Source organism: Terrapene carolina, unplaced genomic scaffold (assembly GCF_002925995.2).
Source record: "Terrapene carolina triunguis isolate 2854851 unplaced genomic scaffold, T_m_triunguis-2.0 Scaffold706, whole genome shotgun sequence".
NCBI lineage: Eukaryota > Metazoa > Chordata > Testudines > Emydidae > Terrapene > Terrapene triunguis.
In genome coordinates, this window is record NW_020665057.1 from 7,339,801 (window position 1) to 7,364,182 (window position 24,382).

The following is a 24,382-nucleotide window of genomic DNA, read 5'->3' on the forward strand; positions in this document are numbered from 1 at the left end:
AGATTTGAAAGTATCTTGCCCCCTTATTGGTCCTTCGGGTCAGGTGTTAGCCAGGTTACCCGAGCCTCTTAACCCTTTACAGGTAAAAGGATTTGGAGTCTCTGTACACAGAGAGCTGTTACCCTTCCCTTTATAGTTATGACAGCTTCTCCACAAGTTTTCCTTGAGTGCTCCTTTAGCATCTCAATCATTCAGTGGCCCCCATTGACTGTTTAGCAGGCTTCTAATGTACTTTAGGACTAAATCAAAAAAATTGCCTCTTCCCTTGTGGCCTTCAGGACAAGCTGTTCCAAGAAGCATTCATTTATGTTGTCTAGAAATTCTCTCTCTGCATCCATTCCTGAGATAACATACCCAGTCAATATGAGGATAGTTGAAAATCCTAATTATTTCTGAGTTTTCTGCCACTGTAGCCTCTCTAATCTCCCTCAGCATTTCACCATCCTGGTCAGGTGGTCAATAGTATATTCCTACTGTTATACTCTTATTGTTCAAACATGGAATTCCTATCCATAAAGATTCTATGGTGTAGTTTGATTCGTTGAGGATTTTTATTATATTTGAATTAATGCTTTCTTTCACTTATAGTCAGGGCCGGCTCTACCATTTTTGCTGCCCCAAGCGCAAAAAAAAAAAAAAAAAAGCCGCTCGGACTGTGCCGCCCCAAGAATGGACAGAATGCCGCCCCAGGCACGTGCTTCCTCCACTGGTGCCTGGAGCCGGCCCTGCTTATAGTGCAACTCCCATACGTGCGAAACCTACTCTGTCATTCCTATATATTTTGTCGCATGCTATTACTGTGTGCCAGTGATTCTCCTCATTCCACAAAGTTTCTGTGATGCCTATTATATTAATATTCTCATTTACTGCCAGGCACTCTAGGTCACCGATCTTAGTATTTAAACTTCTAGCATTTGTATATAAGCACTTGTACATTTTGTCAATATTCAGTTGCTTGCCTTCATGTATTACATTTAAATGGGACTCATTTATGGTTGACTGGTCATCACTTCTTGTGAAAAGTATAGTACATACCTTATACATCTGTGACTTATATAGTGTAATCACCCCAATCATGGATCCCTCTATTCCACTCGCAATCAGAGACTGGATAAGCTTGATTATAAAATAAACTTCTGCCATATTATAAAAGCTATTATCTCTTTCAATCTGGAGATGGGAAAGAGATTTCAAATTATGCTCTGCTGAAAGACTATTTTAAAAAAAACATTTAGCCATCCAACGATAATGCAAAAACTCTAACAAGTAAAATCCCAAACCAAGATATCTATTGATTATTATAGAAGTTATTTAAAAACCTACCTGCTCTGTCCCATTAACATTAAAGAAACATAGTGTTGGAAGCCAATCCAATAGAGGACTTCTGTCCATCTCTGAAATGCCATCCAACAGATTTCCTTCATAGAACAGGTCATTGACTACAGCACTAATAGCAGGGTGACAGCGATACTGTGTCCTAAGAAAGACTGCATCGTGTCCCTACAGAAATGCAACATTAAAAAAAAGTGAAGAAAATGTAAATAGTTGCTAATCACTTTGCAATACATTGCTGGGAAATTGCTTAATAATTTATATCAATCAAGCAACTAATAGAAAAGATTTATTTAGATCAGTGGTCCCCAAACTTTTTTGTTCGCTTCCGCCCCCACACACACTTACTTATCTGGTCTGTGCCCCCACAGAAGCCAGAGTTGGGAGTCGGGCCAGAGCTGAGGTCAGGGCCAGAGCTGTGATGGGGAGCCAGGGCCGCGGCGGGAGCTGGGGCCAGAGCTGGGGGCAGAGCGGAGCTGGGTGGCAAATTGAGGGGTTCAATTACTGATAAGCAATACTTATAGAAAAAAAATCTGGACAAAACAACTTAAAAAAATCACTCTCCTAAAATAACATTTACACTAAATTGCATTTAGATTAACTGCCTCAGAGAACACAGGAGTGAAATCCTGGCACCACTAAATTCAACAGGGCCTGGATTTCATCCCATATCTTTTTAAAAGATGTGTTTAGCAGCACATACCATCAAGCAAAGCCGGTCAAAGAGAGTCTGCTCCAATCCATTATTATGAGCACCTTCAGACCCTTGAATAGTTGGTGGAAGCTGCTTAGGGTCTCCAACTAGAATCAGCTTTTCACACTCAAACCTGCAATCAGTATTCCAATGAAAATCCAAAAAACAAATTCTAATTGTTATAAGTACTGTAATTAATTCATTTTTTACAATGTGGTTCTCTTTATAATTAGCAGTTTGCTTTGTACTGGGTTCCTCTTCTATTTACACCTTGTGACAGAGTGAACTGTCAAATGTGGGAGAAAAAAAACAAAAAAAAACCCCCAATCCCACAAGCAGGTGACGCCAATTAACCTCTTAGGGGCTGCTAAGAGTGGGAGGAGTCTGGGCCTATATAAGTCAGACCTAGCACCTTCCAAGGGAAGCGAGAAGGAGAGGCAACATCCAAGAAGACTGGGACGCTGAAGGAGTGCTAACATGGCAAAACAGTGCCAGAAAGGGGAAGGAGAAGAAAACAAAATCACCTGGGGGAAAATGTTCTCAGTTTAGGAAAAGTTGGGCCTAGGCTGGGGCTTGCCTCCCTAGGAAACCTTGGACTTGCCTGAGAGGTAAGATAATTTATAGGAAATGGGGCTAAAGACTTTGGTTGTTGATGATGGTAAACTCAATAGTGATATAGACCCCTTTTAAAGGTATTCCAACATTCTCTCTAGTATCCTTTTTCTTCCCCCACCTCTTCTGTGATGGTGAGATCATCCTGGCCCCCCAGGCAATGGCTTGGTGTCATGTGGAATTTGGGGCTTAGCTGGAGGGCCAAGTCATATTCATGATGAACTCCCTGGAGCTTTTAAGAATCCACCAATTCACATCCCTCCTTTGTCAACTGAATTAAATAGGTGTCCGCTAAATGCATACTAGTCCAGAATTTGTCTTTTCTCTTTATATGAGTAAATTCATTATGTTCTTAAAATACTAAAGTGTGATTGTTAATTAAAGTTGTCACTATTCACTAAAGGTCATCGCTAAACAGAAATGTAAACCGTTGATTTGTACCTTGCAATGGGAAGAAGAGAAACAGGTTCTGTCATCTGACTGCACTCATCCAGCACCACCACAGGAAACTTAAGGTTATTCATGGAAGGGAATGGGCAGGCAGCACAGGTTGCTCCAACCACTCTCACCTTTGGGGGAGGGAGGGAAGAGATTTAATAACCTACACAAATACATTGCTACCACTTCCATGATAGCATAAGTTACATAATTAAATTTCTATCTATCTAGGCATTTCTAGTGTACCCATCACTGTGGTATACACATACCAAAGACTGAATTTCAACTTCTACTCTAACATCTCCTGGTACACACACTTCTTCAAAGCTGCGTTAACACTTTTGCCCCCTCCCACACAAGTAAATCTTTTATATTACATTTAAGGTTCCAGAGGACACCTCTTATCTTGTGATTCCTTTTCTTCAATACATTTAAAGTAGAACTTAGTCATACAAGCTTCATTTATAAAGTATATTGGGGGAAAAAACTTGTCAGGGTCTAGGGTATATCTCATTCTACACCAGTATAAGGCTTTGACAGCATCAGACATCAGAGGGGACTGCCAGTTTATCCATGCTTGGCCTCTCAAGTAAAGATTTATAAAATGTTTATTCTCTCTTCTTTCAATCACTGTTTAGTACCTGTTGTAGAATAGCTTTATTGGTTCCCAGCTTATGATGTTCAATACTCTTCCTCACATATATTTTTTCTGCTGGAGTTAAATCTTTTTTCATCAGGACAAGCAGTTCTTTTAATTGTTCATTTTCACTTCCAGAGCCAGCATGTAAGCTTTAAAAATATTTTGAAATGAGTTATGAATAATGAATATAACTGCTTTTAGCACTCAAATGCAGGAAGTATATAAAAATAGTTCTATTCACAACTTCAGTGTGACTGATTTAGTTAATGTTTGTAAATCTTCACAGTACCCATGTGAGATAGGTTAGATTCTCTCCATTGTATAATGGAAGACACAACCAAAAGTCATGAGTGCCCAAAGCCACATAGCAAGTCAGCTGTAGTCTGGATTAGAACTGAGGAGTTCGTTTTTCATTCTTATGCAGGCAGGTTTATCATTGATATCTGTGTGACACTCAGCTGGCGATTCTGAGTAATTGAACAGTTTTCAAAGCTCTTCTCAGTTCATGCTATGCTTTAACTGAAATTGCACAGAAAATGCTATCTAGATCACTTCTGCTTAAATCATACCAACTTTTAAACAGATGTCTAAAACCCAAACCATTTTAGATTAATACCGCTAAATAAGACTGCTTGATTACAAACTATAAGCCATTACAACTATTACATTTTCTGTAAAATCAACTGCTCTGCAAGAGATATTGAAAAACACAATAAAATCATATTTCCATAGCCTTCACAGCCATTGCCTTACAGTACCACTTACTACTATCAATTGTGTGATCTATTCAGTCCTCTGAAGATCTTAAGCCTTTTACCTGTAAGGAAGAACTGGCTTGGCAATTTTTCTAACACTTCCAACTCTGATAAAGTCCTCAAATCCAAGTTCTAGTAGACTTTGAAAAAAGATGCAAGACATTTATTGTAGAAATGGAACAAAATGCAAAACTTGCATGGAAAATGACTGCTCTTAAGAGTGACAGATAATCAAAACACTGATTAACACAAACTTTTTTACAGCCAATTTATCCTGGGAAGTAATGCCATGAACTACAAAACATGCATTGTTCATTTATTTTGACAAGAGTAGATTAATTTTAATTATATTTCTCACAGTGCTTGATACTTTTATAATAGTCCTCCCAAAAGCACTCCTCACCTGCATCCTGTTGCCTTCTCCTTATCTCTCCTTTCATCCCCATCACCTGCTCCCACAAGCTGCACCAAACCTTAATCTCTCCAACTTCCTTCCCATCCTGGCTCCTCTTGTTGATCTCTCAATCCTACACTCATGCTCATTTCCTTCTAATACTCATCCCTGCTGCTGCTGTCTCTTTTTAACCCTGTCCCCTTTTATTTCTGCTTGTTCTCCTCTTGTCTTCACACCTACCACCTAACTATTCTATTCTCCCTCTTCCTCCCAACTCTTCTACTCCCCTTTGAGGAGCACTTGCTCCACTTAGCAACAACACTAACTTGGTAGACAAACTCTCAATATTCTGCTACCCATGTATGTTTGTCATCACAAAACCTGGCTGTTTTCCTGTGTCCGTATCTGCCCTCTCCTGCAGTGACTTTGCCTTCTCACACACTTTGTGTGCTAGATGCTGCTGCTCTTTTCTTTCTATAGTTTCCAGCCCCACTCTCTCACACAGTCACTTCCTTTGAAGTGTGTTGTCTGACTTCCCCACCTTACTTTGGGTTGCAGTCAATCATTCTTCTAAGGTACTTTCTCCTTTGACTGACTCTGGCTGGTTTTCCCTTCTCCTCAGTCCCCTTGTCTTATTCTTAGTGACTTTTATACTCATACTGACTTCCCCCTCACCCTCTTATCTGAAAACCTCTTGCTGCTCCCACTTGCTGCTGATTTGGTCACTCATTTGACCTGGTGTTCACCACGAATTGTTTACACTCTAGCTTTTCCCATCTCCAAATCACCCCTCTCATCTTTCAGCATCACTCCCTCTGCCTCTTGAGATTCCCAATCCATTAGCCACTCTGGGCCAATAATAAAGGCATAGTGCTTCCTGAAGCTCCCTGAGCACAGGGGAGCATCAGGTATGGCTGCTGTGCCACACCTGAAGAGAGTGCAATGTGCCTCTCCTCCGTGACTGACCAAGTCTGCTGGAGGTTAGTTTAAACTTAGCTTTGCACAGTTAACACTGCTGGACTTACGAAGTCCTTGAGCTCAGGTGAGCTGCTCTAGGGAGAGACGGGGAGGAGCAAGAGCCATTACAAGAGAAGGGGAGGACACAATCTAGCCCAAAGGGTTTATACTGGAAAAAGTAACACAATTAAGTCTAACAGGGCAAATGTGCCACTATAATACACACATACAAACATACATCCACACAGACAAAAAGAAATGTCATTTGCTACCTATGTAGCAGAGTCTAATCCTTTTAATTCAATGTTACTTACCCAAGAAGTACCCTGTCAACAGCAACATTAGTGGAAGAAGCAATCAGAAGTTTCCATGGGGTTGGTCTTGAGCCTTCAGCTGCTTCACTGCTTTCAAATAACTGTACCAGGAACAAGACCACAACAGACAGCAAATAGCTCTTTCCAGCTCCAAAAACACCTAGTATTTTGGGAGAAAATCCAAGGTTACAAATGAATTATTTCAAGGAAACATCATTTAATTTTTATTGAAATTAGTTCTTGAAGTATTATGGCTTGATTTTTCTCTCAGTACTTCCTGGGGAAGCAGACAGCTACATGAGCAACCAATAGGTGTGGGGAATCTCGTAGGCCTACATTTTGCATTAATTATCTGGAATGTTTAGAAAAAGAGAAGGCTTGACAGTTGCTAAGGCAGGAATCCCCTCAAAAGCAAATGCAAAGTGATTGTCCACAAGGTGTGTATTATGCCCCGAAGGGACAGTAGGCAGACGTTTAGAAAGGAGAAGAGAACTGTGACATGAGTTACTCTACAAATGGAATAATAAATTATAAACAGATGCATGTGCTGACAGCATAACAAAGTTTTAAAAATAGGCAGCTTGATCCAAAGTACTACTGATAACATTATTATAAATGTTATTTATTTTAATAGGACCCAAGACTAAGATATGTACCTCCCAATACAGATTAAAAATAAGATCTCTGAACTAAGGAGTTTACAAACTATGTTTGGATACAATGCAGTAAGAGGGCAAAAAGACATTAGGGAAGAGAGGAAGATCAAGGACAAAGCTATCAGCAAGCAGATTCTGTGGTTATTTAGCAAAGCCAGTGTACAGCACGATGGAGCAAAAGGCCCTTTTTATATTCGATAAATTGATAGAATGAATAAGCAAAAGAAACAAATCCCGACTCTGCAATTAGATCTGCTAACATGGAACCCAGAGTTCATGCAGAGTCCTATGGAACTTAGTGGGATGCTGCAAGGGCACAGGCGTCTGTGCTGCTGATCCTGAAGTGGAATCAAAGCCTTAATCAGCATGTTTCCTGTAGGCCTCATGGAAGAAGTGGATCTTCAAGAAAGATTTGCAAGAGGAGAGGGCTGTAGTTTTACAAACCAGCTGGAGAAAGACATTCTATGTATAGGGGCTTCCATTAACTTCCATTTGGTTCAGTTTGAAATTAACCAGCATTAAACTGGGCATGAGGATATCCTTCTCTATAGGGTATTCCAAATGGAGTGGAACCTATGATATCTGTACAATCTATTATGTCAGGATTTAAAGAATTTAGACCTGAATATTCCACTAACAATAGCATCACATCAACTTGTATTCTTACACAGATCAAGTCATCTAGCATCTCTTTGGGTGCTTGTGTGTATAGTACAGGAGCTCAAAGGATCAGTCAATAAAAATAAGGGCTGTTTTTATTTGCTTTTTACCATGTATGATTGAGATAGGGAAGGCCTGCTGTTTTTCCATTTGTACATCATTTTCATGTAATGCCATCATCTGAGCTATTTGAATCAGTGCTGAAGCTTGATCTGTGTTCAGCTGGAATGTCTGGATCATCTTTCTGGCCAATCCTAGTGTTACTTCTGGACTGAGAAGTCCACACATCATTGTGCTCTTGGTATTTAAAGCTGGCGGAATAAATTTTCTTTTGTTGACTCTGTTAGCATGTTCGGCTCTGAAAGGCCTAAGAAAAACACAAGAGTTGACAGATCAGTAAATTCAGACCATTTTCAACTAAATGCATCGATACATAACTTATAATACATGATTTTAGGTGTGCATGCATACATGTAAAATTACTCTGATTCCCTCCCCTTAGAACAGCAAGTCAAAACTAAAGTACACTTTCAACAGATTTTCAAGTAAAAAAGGAGGAAATATTTTCACTTTCATCGCTGTATATTTAAATTATATCCCAAGTTCATGCATAATTTTTCTTAACTTTCTTCTAATTTGAAATATAGTAAATCTTTATATGGCTACCAAATATTTTCATATTCTGTTACAAATATTCTAAATATCAATTTGGTTTAAAAAACCCACTGTCTTTTTTTTTTTTTTTTTTTTTTTAAATAAACCATACCCTCACTGCTTATTTGGGCCAAAGATTTTCTGTTTGCTAAACATAATCTCACTAAGTTTTAAAAGTTACTGGTATGCTTATCAATACAAGCCACCTCATGAGTCTTAGGGTTATGGCTGTTAGATTGGCTCTCTTCTCTCCCTCCCCCCCCTCTTTTCCCACCAGGGAAAAAAATATATATATATATATATTTTAAATCTAATCTTCCTGTGATTTCTTAGTCCTCCATGTTTTTCTGACACTTCTCTTGAGTGAAGGATAGAGTTATCTGAAGTTTGTGGCATACAAGTTTGCATATCTATGCATTTGTATTGTACATGTGGTTTATAAGTTTATTATCAGTGGTCTATATTTCCATATGGTTAAACAAGTCATTATACATGTGAATGATAACTTTAATGAGATCATTGCAATTGTCTTATACACTGAACAAACTACTTTGTGACTACTCAGAACATTTTTTTACCCTTGGCATGAATTTGTTCCTATGTTAAAAATGTAGGGAGGAAATACTGGAAAATTCATTAATGGAATATAAAGGCTGTTTCCATTAAATTAGTATGGTTACTGACTTTGACATTAAACTTGTATTATAAAGTTTCATAATCCAGTGATCATTAAGAAGTCTAATATTAATCTCCAAGTTATAAAGAGTGGGGGCACAGGTGAATGTAAATCTAAACAAATTCTTCAAATCCTTGAATGAAATTTAAGCAAGGAATTACTTGCATCATAAATTAATGAAAACTGAAGTATGACATTAGGTGCAACTATACATGATTTACAGTGCTACATTTTCCAGCTTTTTTTTCATACCTACTTTTTGTCCAGAAAACACAAATTAAAGCTTGTTTGTTCCTTTTGCATCTATTCACTTATAAAACACACATGAGACAGTGTGCACGCACAGTGGTTACTTATACTTGCATTTTTAGTAGGTACTTCATTAGTGGTACAGTAGCTGGATTGAAGTACTCCAGCATATTTCTCAAAGTTGTGAGCTCAGTGCTAGCATTACAAACCAGCAAGGCATGAACAATCACTGGAAAGATTACAAAGGAGGTTACAAAGTGTAATCAGCCACAGAAAAACAGTCTAGTAATTCATTTCTAATGCTGCGTAAATAACTTTCCCTGCTGTAATAGAAGCCAAACTGATTACTTTACGATGTCTAACCTATGATTCTAGAGCAAAAGATCAATGAGAATTTCCTTTAAGCCCATTATTTCGAGGGATTTCTAGCTCTGGCATGAAAATCCTTCAAGGATGGAAACCTAGATTCAAAATCTCAGCATTTCCTCTAATATTTTAAGGAAACTATTTCATTGGCTATGGAGTTTAGGAGATTAACTTTTAAAAAGTTCATTATTCATCAATAGACCAGCTTCATTTCCATTTTGTAAAAATGTCTTATAGGTGGAGTAATTTTTCATAGCATGAATTACAATGGGTAGACAGCAATCTTTGATCAGCTAAATAGCTCATTCTTTTTAGCATGTGGGGCAATGTTTGTGCAGAATAATTAAACTCAGGGTATGTCTATACCACAATTTAGACACCTGCAGCTGGCCTGTGCCAGATGATTCATGCTCATGGAGCTCAGACTAAGCGGCTGTCCAACTGCAGTGTAGAACCAGACTCTAGGCCCTGCAAGGTGGGAGGGTCCCAGCCAAGTCTGAACCTCTAAACTGCAATTAAACAGCCCTTAGCTCGAGTCAACTGGCATGAGCCAGCTACTGTGTCTAATTGCAGTGTAGACATATCATTAGTCTGCAGATTATTTTTAGTGCATAGCTTACTAGTGTAGACTCAATCTGAGGTGTATTTTACAAACTACGCAATGAAAAACTTTACCCAACGAAAACTACAATAAAATGATGAGAAGATATCAAAAACAAAGAAGTTCACATTTAAGCATCTTCCAACAGTCTTCCAACAGTAGCCCACACAAGTCCTGAAAGTTGTTCCATTTTTCTGCAGTAATGAATGTTGCAATTAAAGTCACAACACCTATTTTCACTTTAGTCTTTCTGCAGTCTTAAAAATGATGGAAAAACATTTTGTGCTTGGTTTCAGCTCAAAAGTATTTAAGAACTAGCAAATTTCATTAGGCTTTTCTGAATTAACCAAATGGGGAGGAAGAACTACTTTTTATTATGGGAAAAATGTAAACTTTGTTGCATATGGATAATACAAAAATAGCCAAAGCTTAACATTTCAAGTTTATGTAGCTAGATCTCAATGAAGAAAATTTTTTTTTAAATCCAGTGTCTTACAATAACATTATAAGCTATTTAAAAGTCTCTTTAGACATGTTTAGTTTAACATCTCCATTAGGGTTTTCAGCTTTGTAATTAACCATAGTAGTATGAAATAGCCCTACTTCAATGCCTCAGATAGGTGTTTTTTTCCCCCTCATTTTAAAATCTAAAAGGAAAATGAATAAATGTGAAACCTTATACTAAAACATTAAAATTGCAAAGCTAGACACAATAGTCAGAGATAGGAAGGGTTAAGGGCCCAATCGGTGGTTCTCACTCAGGGCAAAACTCCCATTGAATTTTGGGTGCCTGGCTAGGATAGAAATATTAACTTGGCCACATTGCACATATATACAGTGATCTTTCTTACTCATTCAATAGACTGAAGATTAATAACTTGGTATATAAAGTATGTGCAGTGTACGTGGGTTAACAAAGCTATTGAAAACATAACTCTTGAATTCTGTATTTGTGTACACTCTTAAAGTTGTATCAAAATAGGGTCAACAGGTGTAGGCTTCTATCCTGCTCCATAAAGAACATATACTGCACTATAAAGAGTTCCTATTTACTCCCTCCTTGGCTTATTTGTAACTCCAGCAGCAAAAAACCATAATCCTCAACATGAGCTTTCCCCCATGTTTGGCTGTTCCTTGGGTTTCTCTGTAGGACCTCCTCTGTTCTAGCACCCACTTCCCTCTGCTCAAGGCATGCTCCAAACCCTCTAGCATCACTTTCCAAAATACCACCACAAAATATAACAAACTGATACTGAGTCGGTCTAAAATGAGGCTGTGGTGGAGGGGAGAAGAGCAAAACAAAAATAGGAAGATGGCACTAAATTACTTTTGTGAAACAGACATTTATTATTTGCCAAATATTTCAAAACAACTCCAACTCTCTCTCTACTGGCAGTGTTCACTTTCCGAAACATTTACAAAAATAACTCAAAACTGAAGAAGTCCTTTAAAAATTTATCCAACTTTATTTTTCTGAACATTCCAAACACTTTGATTTTTAAGGTACTAGGATGTGGGAATATAACACAGGAAGGAAGATCAGCTGAGCCACAGAATAGATTAAATAATTCCAAACTTTATTATGTAAAAATACATTTTACCTAGCACGTTCTTAAAACACTAATGACATACTTCCTCAGTAGTAACTGGTGAGATTGTCACTGTCTATCACTTTGCCTTATGGGCCTTATTTATGGGTCCTTAACTTCTTCAGCTGCTCACTGCTCAATCAGTAAGGAATTGATTAAATGACTGACCTGAAAATAATACTTTGCACAGTTCAATAATCAAAAAATAATTCATAATAAAGTTTGAGAAATAGTCACCCCATTCCTCATCCCATCTCAGATACTTCTTATAAGTATTGGTCTATTAATGTATTAAACAATTCTTTGGGATAAAACTTACTATTTGAGCACCAATTTGAGGGATAATAGCCTTTCAGAGGCAATAATTCAACTTCACTGCTAGATGATGGTCCAAAGAAAGCACTACATGCAATGAAAGTGTCCAGGGATTCAAAGAACAGAGTCTTTGAAACAACCCAAAGGTCATCTGTCAAAACAATAGATCAATTTATTTCACTTAAGTTTCTGCTATTGCAGGCTTTTAAAAATACTCAACATGCATTATTTTGCAAATTAAGCCATTAATACTCTTTAAAATAAAGGGGGGAAAGGTAGTACAAAATTCAAAAGATTTGTTGGTACAGTCCTTTGAAAGGGAGTAATCAGATCATTCACAAGCTTCTTAATACTTTCTTTACTTGCCATGAATTACAGTAAGCACACAACAAATGTACTAAAGGTTCTTCCCTATGGTAACTAGTATCAAGTGACTTCTGACTAATCGAAAGTGTGGTTTTTTTTGTTTTGTTTTTTAATGCTTTTCACACTATTTGGATTTCAGACAAATTGTTAAAAGAAACAGTAATCGTTGCCAGCCACTAAACCAGACTACAATTATACTCAGCAGCTATTTTGCTAAAGAACAGTAAAACACTAAACACAAAAAAATCCTCTTCACGCTAGATTCTGATACTCTTAGGCTATGTCTACGCGGTGTACCTTACAATGGTGCAGCTGTGTCGCTGCAGCGGCGCTGTTGTAAGGTATGCTGTGTAGCCACTCTTTATTCGCGGGAAAGAGTTCTCCCAGTGACCAAATAAAACCACCTCCAACGAGGGGCAGTCACTCCCGCCAACAAAGCACTGTCCACACCGGTGCTTTTTGTCATTAAAACTTTTGTCACACCTCTGAGAGAGACAAGTTTTAACGACAAAAGTGTCGGTGTATACATAGCCTTAGTCATGCTGGATAATACTTTAGTCCACAAGTAGTCCCAATGAAGTCTAAGGCGCCACTTGGTAAGTAAGGTGCTACTCATCATGGTTTAGGTTGTCAAAATCTGGTCCTTCATTTTGTACAGTAGACAAATATTTTCCTCTGCTCCCTTTAAGGGCACTATGCTGGCAGAAAAGAGTGATGCAGGCTGAAGCCTGCAAAAGCTCTATAAATTCTTTGCCATATACTATGAGATTAAAATGTAATTACATTCTCAATTTGCCATATAATGGAGAACATAGAAAGGGGGATTATGAATTGTGTTAAAAGTCAAGTTTTCTGAACTGTGCAGGCATAAACACACAGTTGCCCACACCCAGTTCTGGCACACAAGTACTTCAATGTATGCAAGTAAGAAGTTTGTCCACACAGAATTTCAGTATCTGTAAATGCAAACCCTGACTTCTGAGTACACTTCAGAGTACTGATGTACCTAGTATGCGCAGAGGCAAATGTGCATGTACACTTCTGAAGATTTGTCCTATACAGTTATATTCTGCCTTTCAATTAGAAAAATCTCAAAGTGCATAAGTTACGTAGATATGAGAATCACCTCATCTACCACTGAAGCGCAGCCCACTCGTGTGGAATGCAATAGCTGTCAAACAGGGGACTACAACACTAAATAATTTAAGTCAAGAAGTGAAAAATACCTTTGCCAAATGAAACTGCAGAGAACTTTAGGTAGGCAGGATGTAATTATCAAAAATACAATATGATGGTAGCAGCAGGGCAGACAACTTCCTTGACCTTGTGAAAAGTTCTTTAATGACAACAAGTATCAGATCAGAGGGGTAGCCGTGTTTGTTGCTTTTTACAGATCCAGACTAATATATATAAACAATCCAAGGTTGTTGACCACTGTGGTCATTAAAAAGCAACGAAGAGTCCTGTGGCACCTTATAGACTAACAGATGTATTAGAGCACAAGCTTTCATGGGTGAATACCCACTTCGTCAGATGCATGTATTCACCCATGAAAGCTTATGCTCCAATACATCTGTTAGTCTATAAGGTGCCACAGGACTCTTCGTTGCTTTTCAATGACCACAGTGGTCAACAACCTTGAGATTATTTTTTATATATAAATTTACATTGAAAGGCAGTTCCTTTAGCAGAACACTAATCCCTAACGTGGCAATGGGTCACTAGGTCTGAACCAATTCAGAGAGATGAGCGACACCTATTGAATAACCTACACTAATTTCTATGACCTGAGCTTTTCTTAAAGGCTCCCCATTCAAATACTGACTATTCTTGACTCTACGTAGATTTAGCAAGCTAACAAAATCACAGCCCAAGGTGGCATGTCTGTAGACCATAAATACTGCAAAATCACATAAGCTTATATTAAATACTTTTACTTTGTACAACATTCACTTTCTATTTTTTCTGAACATAGTTTTGCTTTTGTAATCATGAACATTGAAAACCAACTTAACAATACATCTAGCTACCTTTCTAAGGCTAGGTCTACACTACAGCGGGGTTCCGACCTAAGATACGCAACTTCAGCTACGTGAATACCGTAGCTGAAGTTGCGTATTTTAGGTCGGCTTACCTGGCGGTGAGGACGGGGGAAAGCCGACCGCTGCCGCCGACTCCGCTGCAGCCTCTTGCCGAGGTGGATTTCCGGAGTCGACGGCAGAGCGCTCAGGGATCGATTTTACCGCGTCCTCACGAGACGCGGTAAGTCGATCCCCGATAAACCGATTGCTACCCGCCGGAACGGCGGGTAGTGAAGACGTAGCCTTAAATCAGAACTAAGCTTCATTGCTTGTCAGGTCTGACGGATTTGAGATTTTTCTCTGCTGTGATAAATGCTTTCGAAGACCACCTTAGAGACAAAACAGGAAACTGTATTAGACCTGACACTGAGATACTCAGATTCACTTACCTTTGCTGTACACAGAGGAGTATTCCTTTCTGCTCAATTTAAGATATAACTTGCTTTTAGAATCCCCATCAAACTGGGCATTTGCAATCATCAATTTCTTTAGCTTACTACAATGTTTTCTTTGAACATCAAAGGCTCTTCTGTTTTTAAAAAAAAAAAATCATATTACTTCAAGAGTCAGTATGTAATCTAAGCAAAAATCTGGCAGATTTCTGATTCACCATACAAAACAAATCAGTCTTGTCAAATAACAGCAAAAATATTAAAAGATTTTAATGATTTTTGCAGTCTTTTCTCTCCTTTGAAGAGTTTATGAAATACTTCATTGATATTTCTTACCTTCCCACCTATTTAAGTAGGCAAGAAATGGGAATGTAACATTTTCCCCTTTGCTATTAGTTGCGTAGCTGAATATGAAAGCATTAACTTTGAGAACACATATTTAGTGTTAAATTTGTTTTCCTTTGCTATATGACTTCAGTAGCAAGGCACGCATGACATATTAAGCCTAATTTTTAGAGCTGTTTGGAAAACTTTAAACAATTTGCAATTTCTACAAAAATGGAAAATATTTTTCACTTTAAATGGTTTGTTTCAAGACTATCCTTACTAATTTTCTATCCATTATCAAACCTATACATTTTACCTATAGAGTAACCATGAACTTCTTGGGCAGCTGCCTCTGCTGCTGCCCATAAATTTCAGCAGCAGCATGAAACTTTGACAATTGCCTGCAGGGTTTCCTGCTGTGAAAGCACTAGTGTTGGCTGTCTGCTGACTCAGAAAACACCATGGAGTCATTTTAAACTTCCTGATGTTAACTGAAGGTAATCTCCAAAGCCAGGAGGACTAGATTTGGGTTGGTTTTTGTTTATTTTTAAAATTGACAGCTTGAGATCTGCAGAAATTGATGGCTTAGACCCCCACAACTTGTTAGGGAACCTTTCACATTCACCATTGGCAAATGCCCAGGTGAAGTTTCAAATGGTAATGACTTTTAGTTACTACCAAGCTGGGCCACAATGAACCTGTTCTGAAAATGAAAAGCTCAATATACCACTATTAGTCACCCAGTCAACACTGGGAATTCTTATCTGGTGAAGAGGCTGCAGCAATTTGCTGGCTAGTGATATATCCCATTTTAATCACTTTAATGGAGAGAGCACTTGTAGCAGAGCTGTTAAATATAAAATGCAATAAACTGAGGTAGAATTTTACTTCCCCCATTAAAATCCCACTGCTAGGACCAAGATCTGGGATTCAGGCAATTCACACCTTTATTGCCACCCTTTGTTGTAGATTCATGTTCACATTCAGAAGTTTTTCTTTGCTACCTCTCTACTTCTACTCAAGCTCCCCTGTTTATGCATCCTTGTAGCAGCTCTTCTGGCCACAGCATCACATAGGAGCTCTGTTCAGCTGATTATCCACCACAGCCCCCAAAGATGTAAGCTTAAATTCTGGAGAAACTGACTGGCAAGCATGCTTACCAAAGAACATTTCCAATTTGGCTTTACTGAGTGGATTTTGTTAAATCTTCCCCAACAGAATGTATTTATGGGAAAAGTTACACAAATGGTAACAAACGACAATCAGAAGGGGCTTAAATGCTTTATCGAATTGCTGGTACCCAATAATGTTTTCACAAGACTGATGAAGAAAGCAAAGTCCTGAAATGCCACTGCTGTATCTCTTTCTCAGTCTGAACTTCTTAAAATTTCCCCACAGAATCATTACCTCATTAGAAAAGATGGTGAATGTGGGCCAGATTCTCTGCTGGTGTAATCCCATTAACCTCAGTGGAATTATAGCAGCAGAATATTTATACCTGGGTATTTACAAATGTTAACTCTTATAGTGCCGTATGAAGTATATTTCGTATTCCACTATACCTCACCAAAAGCTGGCATTCCTCATAGATAGAAATCTTTTGACATCTGAGGTAAGCTCCAATACTTTTTATATCATGAAGCACTAGACTGTGTCTGGATTTTAGCTGTCCTGGGTTCACTTCTTCTACCCACTTGAAAAATTTACACTGGTCAGTTTTTGGGGCATCACAGGTATAAAAAAGGCGACCCTAGAACAAAGATAAACCATCAACATTTTATTTTGAAAATGCAAATCAATCTGTAAATTTGCTGGCCCATATTGGCTGCTATTCAAATAAGAGAACAAATTTGCTTTTTCAGTATGCTCCATAAACCTGCTGGAAAACCAAGCAGCTTCCCAGAATCACTCATTTCTGTAGTTCTTCTTCACACAGCTCACAGTCAACCTTTGGAACTCCTTGCCTGAGGAGGTTGTGAAAGCTAGGACTATAACGGGGTTTAAAAGAGAACTAGATAAATTCATGGAGGTGTTAAGTCCATTAATGGCTATTAGCCAGGATGGGTAAAGAATGGTGTCCCTACCTCTGTTTGTCAGAGGGTGGAGATAGATGGCAGGAGAGAGATCACTTGATCATTACCTGTTAGGTTCACTCCCCCTGGGACACCTGGCACTGGTCACTGTTGGTAGACAGGATACTGGGCTGGATGGACCTTTGGTCTGACCCAGTATGGCCATTCTTATGTTCTTATGTAATTGTGTACTAACTGTCTTTCATCACTATCCACAGAATCCAATCTGATATTTAGCAAATTTATAGATTTAGAAACTCAAGTCTCAAGTTAACTATATATGTATGTAAATAAAATGTTTATAGATGAAGATGTATTAATAATCGAATTGATACTAGCACTGATCTTCACAATATAATAATCCATTTTAATTTGTAAATGTTAATAGAATATAATCTAAGTACCATAAAAAAGAAACAAACAGCACCTTATTTTGACCTTCTTTTTTAACCATAACAAGCTTTGCTGGATGCTTGTGATTGCAGAGTGGAACACAGTTTTCCTTACTTTCTTCTTGCCCATCTTTCACTGACTTGCAAAAGGATGTGTTCACTTTGGAAAGAGCCTTGTGTAGCCTTTGTGACAGCTCAAAAAGCAATATGTTTAATTGCTCTTTATATAAAAAAGAGAGGGGGGAATTAAGATTATCTTCAAATAATACTTGGGTACATAATAGTTAAGTAAACAAATGCATCTGAATTTGTTACTATCAACCTCAAATCTAGAAGGCCAATTTTTCAAAGATGTAAACCTGACCTCTAAATATGCCACCATCTTCTAAGTGTGAACAATTCAGAAATTTAGTTCCAACTACCTTATTTCCAACAAGTCCCATTTAGGTGTGTAAACTGAAGGATTTGCATATTAAAATATTGCACTTGAAAAAAGTTAGGTACAAATTTTGATGTGGGACTTAAATGGTGTGTGGACTTTGGGTTAGATAACAGCACAGAGGTGAATTTTGCCCTCAGGCCGTTTTTGAACAATTGGATTACAAATAGCAATCAGTTTGAACCTACTATTGTCAAGAGTAACTAAGGGTATGTCTACACCCAGCCGCTAGTTCGGCGGCTGGGAATCGAAGTTCTGGGTTCGACTTACCGTGTCTTGTCTGGACGCGATAAGTCGAACCAGGAAGTGATCGCCGTCGACTGCGGTACTCCAGCTAGACGAGAGGAGTACCGCGGCGTCGACGCGGGAGCCTGCCTGCCGCGTGTGGACCGAGGTAAGTTCAAACTAAGGTACTTCGACTTCAGCTACGTTATTCACGTAGCTGAAGTTGCGTACCTTAGTTCGAATTGGGGGGTAAGTGTAGACCAAGCCTAAGATACAGTCAAATCAGAAGTTACTGTTCCCCGCCATGAAAATGCAGTACTTTGAGCAAAGCTACATATATCACTACATGGCACATGACGTTCTTTAAATAAATGGTCAAGGAGTGAATAGGTAGAGGATCCTAATATTCTCAACCATAACAAAGTATATGTCAGAATTAAGGTGTGTGGGCAGGAGAGCCAGTCAGGTGCCAAAACAGATACAAATCTAATATAACATGGATACCACTTCTTCACTTTGTGAAACTTTAGAAATAAATTAATAGGTTGTGATTTTTTTATTTATTATAGTTTTCAACAGATGTCAGCCATACCTGTCAAAGCAGCTGTAAAGATCTGCTTGTAATGAACATAAGATTGAAACACAGTAGGTATATACGTCTGCCTTTTAGGAAGATTAGTACATTTTACTTTATCCCCACAGGGAAAAGACAGCTCAGAGATAGATATGTCCTGCAAAGTAACAAAAGAAGGCATTAAAAAGCCTTGCCAAACCGTGATCCCCCTTATTCTTTTTATAAGATAAGTAATCCTGAATGGGAGGAATTTTGATTCCTAAATGATATGCAAAAAAGCAGTCCGATTCACTTCAGTGGGACTACCCACGTGTGTAAGGATAAGCACATACAAGTTTGCAGTACTGGGCCTTTGGACAGCACTTTATACAGTAGTACCATATTCACTTCCAGTATGCTAAACAAAGTGAAATTCACCCCTGTACTGAGGGCCTGCACAAAGTCTATGCACAATCTAAGTGCTATTTTGAGAGCTTTAGTGGAAGTGAGGCATAGGCATGGTGCAGTTCTTAGCACATAGATGAATTCCACCCAATCCATGATTAGTACCATTTCTGCACTGTAGCAAAACTAGTTTCACTTCTACAGTTCAGAAGACTTTTCGGCATTTCATTGTGTATATACCTTATTATCTAGGGGCTAAAATATGGCCTCCAGGTTTGTGCCTGGAAACATATTTTCACCCAATTCTCAAATATCTATTTTCTTGATTTGTAAACTGTAAGACTTTTGTTTTTGGTCCCCCTCCTCCCCAATTCAATCCACTTTTCACCTGTTTTGGACATTTCTTTGTGTTCCGAACTCCAACATCTCTATTTGTATTTCTCAAGAAGCTCTTAGTTTATTATATGTACGACTCCTAATTGGTTTGCTTTTAATACTAAAATGGATGAGATAACTTAGAAAATTAACTACTGCATTTTGAAATAACACTTTTCAAGCCTTAATATTCTAATCTGTGTGAGCAGTCTATATGAATAACCATAACCCTCAAGCTATAAATACAAAATATTGACTTAAAGGAATACTGTTAACTTTAAATGACAAAAAATTAATTGATTTTTATCTTTCACATTTTCCTATTTTCCCCAATGTTCCTCCCTCCCTCTGCCACTGCTGTGTCAAAGGCAGGAAGAAAATGACTAATTATACAGGGGAACTATGAAACTTTGTGCATTTGACAATATTATGTAGCTAAAGTACACAAACATTGTTTTAAACAGATGGAATCTTACATTTGTAGTGACCTTAGCTGTCACTTACTAAAGTAGTAGGTAAAGTGTGACCTTTTTTTAAGTTGACTGTCACTAAAGATTGCAAAAGCATGAAATCAGCCATTATAGTCTATCAAGTTAATTTCCCCCCCCTCAAAACATTAACTTCTTTAACCAACAAACTAAAAATGGCTCTTTTCTCTGAGGAAAACATGAATGTGTATATAAATTTGAAGGGAAACAAAATTTAGAAAATTTGGAGGCAATTTTCATAAAGACCACCTGAAATGCAGCTATAAGTCTTCTCTGTGCAAAAGTCATATGTTCAAGCACAGCTAAATATCATTTGCCTATAGAATCATCTATTTCCACCTGATGTGTGTGTGCTACAAATGTGTGTTCAATCAGAATAACCAATTTTTGAAAGTGGCCTTGCAAATTTTGGACAAGACCATAACACCACAAATGACTTCTTGTCATCTCCCTGGCATCAAAATTCAGAGCGTACAAGTCCATATCTGGCAGTGGATGAACCAGGAGTTAGTCATAAAACAGTTATCAGAATAAAAATGTTTGTACCATAAACTGTCTTTGTGCAGCAGCTAAAGATATAGGAAATAGTTCAATATTTAGCTGTAATATCCCAAAGGAGATCAGACAAATGCAGTTAGAACGCTCAGTAAAATGTTTTTCTATCAACAATAAATATATCACACCATTCAGCCTTGCAAATTTTTACATGCTAGGACTTTTTTTTAACATAAGTAACATGTCATTGATCTTTTCTTCATCACAAGTGTGGATAAGTAGGTGGGTTTTTTTGTGTGTGTGCCTGAAATGGTGAATTTTCATGACTATTTTGCAAGGATGTTTTGGACAAGACCTGCTCCGGATAGTACAGCCAGACATGCATTGCCGGTGGGGCAAACATGTAGTAAGTGTACACAGTCTGCTTGAATAGTTACGCACCTGGGTGCCTCCTATTACACCACGGTGAGTCAGCTGACCTAACACCTTTTGTGCTTCTTCAGCAATAGGAATCTGGTTTAAGTGTAGAGAAAGTATCTTCCCTTCTGAAACAGAATCTTGGCTGCTAAAATTTCTGCCGTGTTTACCAAGTAGGCCTTTTATCATTTGCAGATGCACAGAGTTTGGAAGGCTTTTATTCATGGCATCACTCTGACTCTCTCCAGTGTCAGCATGTGGCATTCCAAAGACATTCTCAGCACAGAAGTAATCAGTCACTTTCACATCACCTCTGTTTTGAGTTATCAAATCACATTGAGCTGTGTTTTGATATTTCAGCCACTTGCTTTGTCTGTTTTGTGAAGTAGCATTAGAAAACACTGGCTGTATAAACTCCCCTTGTCTTTCTTCCAAGCACTCTACAGGCACAGAGGTTTCATACTTCCTGTCCTCAGGCCCAAAAGCACAGACAGGAAATTCTCCTGACTTGTCATAAAAGTTGACTGTTGGAGAGCCAAAGGATTGCTGGACTTCCTCACAGTCAATTACACCTGAATAATAAACTTCTGAGTCAGGAATCTCCTCAGTGGCAGGAACAGTGATAAGTGGCGTTCTTGTTCTAAGTGTGGACGGGAGTCTTGAGAGGTTGCCATCTCCTAAACAGGAGGACTCTTCTATTCCTATAAGGCAAATATGTCTTTAGCAACCTGCTGCACCAATCCTTCAGACACTATATTAATTTTAAAGACACCCAGAATAAGCAAAATATTACAACTTCCTCATGCATCTTGACTTTATCATGTCTGTCTTCCTAGGCAGCAAGCCCTTCATGCTGGTGTACCCTGAAGAGTACCAAACTAAATGCCAGCACTTAACTAGTCATTTCAAATGTGATTCTTATATAATTTAAATTCCTATTTTCAAATAAAAATTTAGAAGAGTTGCACTTAAGACCAATATTCTCTAAAAATTGTTTCAGTACTCTAGCAGTATAGCCTCTACTATTGCAGTTACTAATAAATGTTTGGAACTAAGGGCTAGGTCAGCAGCGTGCTTTCAACAATATTACAGATTTCAGCTTTAACAGTTGCAAGAAATAAAACAATACCACAAAGTTACTATTGTCCCATGTAAAAAATAAGGTTCTGGAATTACAAGAATCCTTTTGCCTAAATTCAGTATGAGAAGAAATAATAGCCCAGGTGTTAACACAGTCACTAAAAGTAGGTTCAATGGAAGAAAATTTAAAAGCAGGCAAATAAAAAAAATGACTGCACTAAGAGTGAAAGCTTGGCTTTCAGTTCTTTTTTAATGCCTTCTTATAAAAGGCATTTGATTTGTTGCAAAGTTTCTTACTGGAGGAAATACTATTTCAGAAATAAACAGAGTACAACATGGCTCTAATTAACTTACCTAGGCTAGCAAGATATTTTAGCTAATTGCTATTTACAACTTTACACAAACATACATACATATATATATATGAGACCTGAAACAAATGAGTGTTGAAGGAGCTTGGCATTTGCCAGGAAGCACTCAGAACATTTCAGGATCTAGACCCAAGTGTACAGTAGCAGGTTTATGCAATGGAACTTATTGTGTCACAGAACTTCAGAGCTCTGCAGGCAAAAGTAGCATAACCTGTAATTATAAAGAATATTTTTCTCACTGAAAAAGTATGCTGAATTATCGTTATCACTTGGTAAACATCTGGATGGCAGGGACTTCTGTTCTTGTATGTCTATCCTATTTTCGTCACTCCTTGGAGTTGGGGACATAGAATCAGAATTCAACGGAGGAACCTGCTGCACTGATGAGAACACCTACGTGCAAGGAAGCAATTTGTAAAGCTAAGTTAGGAAGAGAAACAAACATGAGATAGTAAAAAAACAATAATACTCAAAACATTGTTTACAACTACCTGAAACACTTCCTCCAAAACTTTGAGGAGAGGCATCTAACAAAATATAATATGGATATCAGATACTACTATTATGACCATTATAGGAAAAGAGACCTAAAATAAACAGACTATTCACACCTTGTTGGGCTCCCAGGAAGTCCACTGTGTCAGTCCCAAATTAAAATCTGAATGAGAAGATGATGTAAAATTCAACAGCACTGCTGGGGGGAAAAAAAAGAAAGACAACATTCAGACAGAATAATCATTCTGGGGGTCAGTCATTATTACTTCACATTTACTTACAAGATGCACTGGGGATTGGGTCTTCAATAAAGTCACATTTCTTTTGAAAATTATCTTCTGTAATAAAGTTCAGATCATCTTCTGTAAGACTTCTTGAGCCTGGGGACTTCAGAAAAAAATAATTTTATAAAGCTGATAAAATATTATTCATCTTTCAAAATTTTCATTTTAAAAGGGAAGATCTCATTTCCAATCAAAAACTTTCAATCAAACAAAATATTTTGCACTAGCAATGTTGCAGTTCTGGAAATAAGACATATAAACAGCTTTCCTCCAGTTTCTTCAGTACTGTAAGGGACACTGTTCTGGAGAAAAGGATGGCACAATATTCCAGGAATCTGAGACCAGATATTTAAGTCAGGACAATATGATCCAGACAGATTTTTTTTCTTCTCCTTGATTCAGGACTCTGAAGTATATCATATATTGTAACAGGACTGGGCAGTTACAGATGCCACTGTCAAGAACAGATCAGAATAGAACGTTACACTCTTGATCCCCCCTCCCCCAAATGAGTAAATTGTAAAAGGCCTTGGTTGCGTTCTTCTGGGAGGAAGGTATTCAATTTAATACCCCATGTACAAATGTGTGTGTTTCACTGATCAGAGACATTGATTAGAATAAAATTAGAAATTCAGTCTTATAAACTCTTACTCATATGAACAAGGCCTCCAGCAAAGTAAAGATTTCTAGGATCATTACTCATTAATTATCACTCTTAAGCAAACTTTGTGAACACAAACTAACTTTTTTAGTTCTTAGTGATTTTGATATATTTATGGTGGTTTTAATAGCTAATTCTCCTCCTAAATGTTATCTTCTCATGATGTTTTCTTGGATTAGACTAAGGAAAGGCAACTAGAACAAACCTCATTTTACCTGTATTAAGCCAGTCACGACAGAACTGCTTGACTGGGGTGACAATAAATAATTGTTTGTTGTGAGGCTTTCGTGCTCAACCGTATCTGGGTATTGATTCCATCCTAGCTGTGAGTAGGGAGGTCTCATCACTAACTCACTAGCGGCTGATCCTTGTACCTGGTGCCCTTGAAATTCAACTGGCTATACAACATATTGTGATTATTAAATGAAAGCAAAAACTGTTTAGCAACCATCTATAATCTGAAACAGATTATCTGTAAATATAAAGGAAAAAACACAATTGGTTTGCTCTTACAATACAGTATAGGGCAAGCATTAACTCGTATCTCTGCAACTCAGCACAA

General features: G+C 37.9%; 1 protein-coding gene across 1 annotated transcript in view; it reads right to left on the bottom strand.

The window, feature by feature from the left end:
• The window catches only part of ZGRF1 (zinc finger GRF-type containing 1), a 46,216-nt gene that overhangs the window by 8,848 nt on the left and 12,986 nt on the right, over positions 1–24,382 (bottom strand). Inside the window, exons 9-27 of the mRNA XM_029913509.1 lie at positions 24,036–24,218; positions 23,157–23,262; positions 22,992–23,074; positions 22,620–22,773; positions 20,954–21,630; positions 18,789–18,927; positions 17,568–17,752; positions 16,631–16,818; positions 14,739–14,878; positions 11,907–12,053; positions 9,146–9,260; positions 7,563–7,819; positions 6,137–6,296; positions 4,534–4,611; positions 3,718–3,865; positions 3,080–3,207; positions 2,036–2,159; positions 1,324–1,500; positions 1,036–1,170 (exon numbers count right to left, since the gene is read on the bottom strand). Of these exons, the coding sequence (XP_029769369.1) occupies positions 1,036–1,170; positions 1,324–1,500; positions 2,036–2,159; positions 3,080–3,207; positions 3,718–3,865; positions 4,534–4,611; positions 6,137–6,296; positions 7,563–7,819; positions 9,146–9,260; positions 11,907–12,053; positions 14,739–14,878; positions 16,631–16,818; positions 17,568–17,752; positions 18,789–18,927; positions 20,954–21,630; positions 22,620–22,773; positions 22,992–23,074; positions 23,157–23,262; positions 24,036–24,218 (3,324 nt within the window). The remainder of the gene's footprint in view (positions 1–1,035; positions 1,171–1,323; positions 1,501–2,035; positions 2,160–3,079; positions 3,208–3,717; positions 3,866–4,533; positions 4,612–6,136; positions 6,297–7,562; positions 7,820–9,145; positions 9,261–11,906; positions 12,054–14,738; positions 14,879–16,630; positions 16,819–17,567; positions 17,753–18,788; positions 18,928–20,953; positions 21,631–22,619; positions 22,774–22,991; positions 23,075–23,156; positions 23,263–24,035; positions 24,219–24,382) is intronic.